This window comes from Perca flavescens, chromosome 21, assembly GCF_004354835.1.
Source record: "Perca flavescens isolate YP-PL-M2 chromosome 21, PFLA_1.0, whole genome shotgun sequence".
NCBI classification, from domain to species: Eukaryota; Metazoa; Chordata; class Actinopteri; order Perciformes; family Percidae; genus Perca; species Perca flavescens.
In genome coordinates, this window is record NC_041351.1 from 16563636 (window position 1) to 16569883 (window position 6248).

Genomic DNA, 6248 nt, shown 5'->3' on the forward strand with positions numbered 1-6248 from the left:
AGCAGTACAATTATTATCTGATGTCTTTTCATCAGGGAATGCTGGGAACCCAGGACCTTGGTCAGGTGTACTTTGAGCCAATCAAAGACAAGCATGGTAATGCCCTGCTGGTGCTCCTGAAGGACATGAATGCCTGTCCCAACCTGGATGGGGTTCGCTGGATGCAGCTTTGCAAACTGCAGCTCCAACGCAAGTCCATCTCGTCCCCTGAAGAGCCCACTGCTTTGGACATGCTTCTCATCACTCTCCACGTGAGTCCGACGTAGGGCAGTGATTGGTAGTTAGTTCCGTTTTGGTAAATGTGTTATTTTTGCTTTTGTTTTGGAGACAGGCTGCTTCCACAGCAGTTAGGAATGGTAGGAGGGTTTGTCAGCAGTGGTTGTGGTTTTCATCAGGCTCATTCTTTGCAATGTTTGTTACCCGAAGATTTAGCAAGATGAAACAGCATAGTTTAAGGCCCTTTGTCAACAACAAAATGCCCCCCAAAACACTGGAAAGCATTTATCTATTAGTATCGCTCTAATGTTTTTTAAACTCTCATTCACAGAAAAACAGTAAACATGAGGCTGTGTGGCTGAAACAATAGCACTGTAAAATGAAATGTGCTTCCAATTACCAGTGCTGCTTGTGCAGACACTCTGTATTGTTTTCTATTCCCTCCTCATCCATTTGTTACCTTCTTTGTGCGGACACATATTGAATTGGCTTGCCAACAAATTAATTAAAAGCCAGATTTCAGGTCAATGATCCATGCCAATCCAACATGAATGTTAATCATCTCAGTCACTTTATTTTAGTGGAAACTGGAAGGTTACCTTTGAATTTCAGCATTGGGGACCTGATGATGATAATCTTGCAAATTGTTTTTGTTTTGTGTTTTGTAACTAATGCTGTGTGGCTGTTTTGTTCAGAACGACCACAATCTGGAACCAAACCACAAGTTGATTTTGTCTACATAGCCCGGTAAACTTGATACCATTGTTGCAATGCTGTTCTGTCTCCAGTGTAAGTTGGTTTGGCCTTGTGGTTCCAAAACAATGGTGGAGAAACCCTTTGGCAAAACCACATTTCACTGAAATATTTGTTTTGTGGCCAGTTATGAACAAATTGTATGATGAAATACATAAAAATGTACTGATGGGCTACTTTGCTGTGCTGACTTCCACTTTAAACATGTTGGAACAACTTTAGACTGAAGTCTCTCAAGGACCAACAACGGCAAAACATGAAAACACAATCATTTAGATGATTGTGAGGTTGCTTAAAGAGATAAAATTAGAATCTGTGTCGACCTCAGTCAACACTACCATACCGTCCTCTAACTTAGTCTCTCTCCACCTGCTGTTCCCAGGAGAAGCTGGCGTATCACAGGCGAAGCAAGAAGACGTTGCCTCCAGGCTTATACCTGGGCTACTTAAAGCTGTGTACATCAGTGGAGCAAATCAGAGCGCTTGTGCCCCAGAAACTCCCCAACGTCCTCTGTCACTCCAAAATTCGGGACAACAGCAACGTGTCCAGGTGGGAATCATATGCCACCTAATGTGGGTCAGTATATATGGGTTCTGGATCAGTTTTGACCAGACACCTGAATATACTGGCTAAACAATGACAAGGATACATGTTAAGTAGATTGATGCACCCTTTTAAAGCATTCCTGTGAGTGTGTGTTCTGCATGTGTGTTGTTTTAGAGAGGAGTGGCAGTGGCTGCAGGCTCTCAGCTCTCTGGAGGAGTCGTCGGAAATGGACCGTGAAGAACAAAGTGCTCCACATCGCCTCCTACAGGACCTGCGCAGCGCCATCAAAGACCTGATGGCATACATCAACGTCCCTGGCAATCAGGTCAGAGTCAATCTGAAACTGTGTGTTTCTTTGTCCATAAGCATACGGTTCTACAGTGAGATGTACAACCTTTTCTCTACCAAATGCAAAACAAAAATGGTATTTTTTGTGGAGACTGATTTTGACTGATATCATGGAACCAGTTGAAACTCCTCTTGAGAGATATCTAGCCAAGTTCCAGAGGCAGGCAGTAGCAAGAGCTCAAAGCCATGAAAATGATTCCAATGGTTATTCAGCCAATTCTGGTTAGACCACTAATTCTACATGATTTCTGTAAAAGAACATGGTTTGAATTCCAGCACAATGGCAATCATTGTCCATTTGACTTTAACCTTTTACCACCCACTCTTCCAGCTAGCACTAGACAGAACTCTACGGCTGTGCAATGAAAAGTTACATGAATACATATATGAACATATGTATTGATAGATTAGAATGACAGAATGTAGAACTGAAACCTTAAATATGTTTGTTTCCAGAGGGGATGGATGTTACATTAAAAAAACAAAAAACAAATATGGCTTCAGCAGTGTATTAGTGACATGCAATAACCCATAATTACAGCAAACCGTAGTTCTCATTCCACTATTGGAGTTGGAGCCTCTGGTTCTACTTTCAAGATACTCAAATGAGAGAAAAAATGACTTCATGGTGGGCTAGCGGTCTGTGATCCGTACCCTTCAACTGTGACTTCCGTTTGAAGGCAACCACTCACCCTTTACTTATAAAATAAAAGCTGAAATAAAAAAAAAAAAAAAAAAAAAAAAATATATATATATATATATATATATATAGAGGTAAAAAAAAGGAGCAGTTGAGCAAATGATCTAATAATCTAATAATATCTAATTAATCTTGCACAAAAAGAACTGCATACATTAAAATGACATGATGTCAGTATTCTGTCACTGTTTTAAGGTTAAGCGTGATTTATGCTTCTGCGTTAAATCTATGCTGTGGAGACACGGACCCTACGCTGTAGCCTGACGTGCACCTCTCGAAAATTGGAACTACACGTCACGCCGACGTACGTCGCTTGGCCATGGTTTGGTAGCGTTGCATTTCCCCATACTCATTTCTGGTTTCTCCTCCATAAACAACATGAAATCAAGGAGAGGGTTAACTTTTCCTGCTACAGATTTCCCACCGTGGTCAGAAAGCACAGGGGAGACACTTTGTTTCTCTCACTATGACTATAGATTCGGTAGGCTACCTGCTTCGAAGCTAATCACCATCATTCTCTCACTCGCTCCACCACACGCTCCCCACTTACACACATGTCGGCCCTGCTATTCTCTTAAAGAGATCGAAGCACACACCAACGTACAAGTAGAAACTTTAGGCCACTTGCGTAGTCTACGGCGAAAGCTCTGCGTGGAACCTCTGCACAACCATAAATCACGCTTAAGACTTACATCGGCATACTGAGAACACCTGTTGCCGTGTGTTTAGGTGCAGGACTTCCGTATCTACAGCCAAGAAGTGGTAGAGTTCGGAGAGAAAGTGTCCTTCCTACTCCTACTGCCACCTTCAGATGAAGTGTGCACAGCTCCTGGTCAGAATAACCCATACTCCCCCCGCTCTGGCTTCCTCACCCTGCCCCTACAGATCTTTGAATTGGGTCAGTATATCCAATTTTGGCAGAAATGGTAAATTTTACACCAACTGCTGTTTCCAAATATATCTTCCTTGTATTTACGGGTACAGTGTTTTACATTTCTTTTTTTCTTGTTGGATTCCCTTTTCTTCCTCAGTCCACTTTAATGCCTATTGCCCCAGTTTCATCGGCCAGTACTGCAGAGTTTCGGCTTTGCTGGAGCTGGAGTCCCTCATGTCCCAGCAGGCCCTAAGGGAGGCCTTCTCTGAGGCTGAGCTCATTGCTGCTAAGAAGAAACACCAGCAGGTCCAGGAACACATACAGGTAACACAGCTGGAATATATACAGTATATATAGTTTTACACACACCTAGGTGTTTGGATTATGTGCTGTAAAACTGGTATTTGTGTGGGAGATGGATTGCAATTAATCCAATAATACATTTAATTGTTACTGAGATTAACTATTATGAATTTGTTGACTGTGCAACAGCAAATGGAGGAGGTGTGGCGCGATGCGAGGTGGATCATGGACGCCCTTCAGTATGCCCGCTACAAGCAGCCAACAGGAGGCATCTTCATAAGCTGGATAATTGACTTCTCCAAGGAAGTGTTGCCCGAAAAGCCTCCCTCTACCTCCTCCCAACCAGACTTCATGCCCTCCCCCATGCCTTCACCCGAACCCTGCCACAAGCACTCAGGTCACAATCAACTCTTACAACAGAAACATGTCAGATTCTGCGGTTATATGATGTTGTAAATAGAGGATTTAATATTCAACAATGACAAAACCATACATGATTCTGGTACTTTGCTCAAATTGCCCATTTTTTACTTCCTCATATACTATCACTAAGTACTTTTTTCTCACATTCTGCAGATTTTGCTGGACTATCAGATGAGGAGGGCTCCTCTGAGGTCTTCCTCACCACCGACAGTGACTATGACTCTAGCCGTGCCCAAAGCCCCCGTGAGCTGGACCTGTTGCCGCCCTCACCCGTCTCATCTTCTGCGCCGCTGGAGCCCTGTGGTTTCCTGCGTAGTGACGGGAGCAGCTCAGGAGGAGGGATGTGTCTCGGTGGGAGTGGATGCGGAGGTGGGGCGCTAAGGGATTCCACGCCAGATGTCCTCCAGGCCTCAGAGCTGCAGCACGGGAGGGAAGGCGAGCGGTGTGGCGGAGGAGTTCACTGTGTCAGGGAAAGGCGAAGGGGGGGGCCAGAGCTCTTCGACAGTGACTTCATCCTGCCCAGCAGGCAGATCGAGCTGTTGCACATCACAGAGAAGAGGCAGGCCTTTTGTGTGAGAACCAGCAGCCTGGAGTTCCCTTCCACCACCTCAGCCCACCAGCCTTACTCCTACCACACTACTTGCCCCTCGCCCTCCAACTTGCCACAGCGGAGATGGCACAGGCCCTCATCGGTGGACCGCTGTTGCTCGGCTGAACGCTGCCAGCCACGGGTTCCACCAGCGCGTACGTTATCAGAGGACAGCGGCACACAGAGACTCTCCTCACCATCACCTGCTGCCCTCAGGAAAGGCTGTCAAGCCACACTCAGAGTGTACCCGCAGTATCGCACAGGCCTGCCAAAGGAGACCAGTGTTAAGGTATTGATATGTTTTGACTTGTTGAAGCTATTCACCTTTAAACTGTTGTTGTGTTTGTGACACTCTGAATGATATTTTGTCTTCCCGTGTTTCAGCTTTGTGCAACTCCAGGGACGTCAGCGCAGGAGATAGTCCAGCTGGTGGTGCAGGAGATGAACATTGTGTCGCGGCGCATGCTCGGTAGCAGCAGAGGCGGTGGTGAACAGGAGCAGTGTGTGTACTACAGTCCCGAACAGTTAAAGCACTTTGGGCTCGTGCTGGTGGTGGACAATAGAGAAAAGTGGCTTCAGGATGATTTCTGTCCCCTGGAGCTCCAAAACCCCTGGCTGAGGGGCAAACTGTGCGTTCGCATTAAGGAATATTCACCACTAGCACTCAAACACAGCCGGGCCACCACAGTGTGACACTTCCAGGAGAGAGAATGAGAAACATTTAGACACATAAAGAGAACATTAAAGAGTACCTGCCATGTGCAGATTTTCTGGATTAACTTTGGATAAATGTGTTTGGAAATGAAGGAACTGTTACATTTGTACAAACAGGCCTAATTCTCTACACTATTTTCTCTCACTGTGGTGTTACCGTCCACAACTGCAGCTATTACATGTCATATTTTCTGCTGTGTTCTTGTTTTTTTTTTTTTTAACATCAGAGACCCTCATATGGACACCAAATGAACAATAACAAAATGGAACAAAGAGAAATAGTTTTTGTGCTGTCAGGAATCATTTGGGAAAAAGATTGTGATGCCGAGTAAGATTAATAGAGGGTCATTTTTACTTTTGGCAAGATTGACACCGGCACATTGGGGCGTGTACGTTGCCAAAACGGCATGGGCAGCATCATCCTCCCCAGCCACACGCGAACGCGGCTTTTCCTCTAAACTCTCTCATTGTGTCATGCCCAAAGAGCTGTCGGCTGCAACCGCCCGGCCCCATGTTTCCAGGATGTGGGCTCTGGACACGGCCCAGAGGGCAGGAAGGAAAGGAGAAGTACAGAGGGGGGCTGGCGTCTCCGCTTGGGGACGCAATCTGCCCGACAATTTGGCCCGTCAGTCTGTCACTCAACTGCTCTTGTCCACTGTACTGTCTGGTAGCTAAGCAGCCAAGCAAGGGAGAGAGAGCTCGATAGAGAGTGAGAGAGAGTGAAGAGGAGGGTGGAGGCTGCATCTTTCAGATCATGGCACTGTCTCTCTGGTGCTCTTTTT

At 45.6% G+C, this 6248-nt stretch overlaps 1 protein-coding gene across 3 annotated transcripts in view; it reads left to right on the forward strand.

Moving 5' to 3' along the window:
- ankfn1b (ankyrin repeat and fibronectin type III domain containing 1b) overlaps positions 1-5716 on the forward strand; it is a 146159-nt gene extending 140443 nt beyond the window's left edge. For all 3 annotated transcript variants that reach the window (XM_028568531.1, XM_028568532.1, XM_028568530.1), the window contains 8 exons: positions 36-251; positions 1352-1518; positions 1690-1840; positions 3293-3461; positions 3595-3761; positions 3930-4137; positions 4317-5041; positions 5137-5716. In XM_028568531.1, coding sequence (XP_028424332.1) covers positions 36-251; positions 1352-1518; positions 1690-1840; positions 3293-3461; positions 3595-3761; positions 3930-4137; positions 4317-5041; positions 5137-5445 — 2112 coding nt within the window. In that variant the 3' untranslated portion in view covers positions 5446-5716. The remainder of the gene's footprint in view (positions 1-35; positions 252-1351; positions 1519-1689; positions 1841-3292; positions 3462-3594; positions 3762-3929; positions 4138-4316; positions 5042-5136) is intronic.
- The last annotated feature ends 532 nt before the right edge of the window (positions 5717-6248 follow it).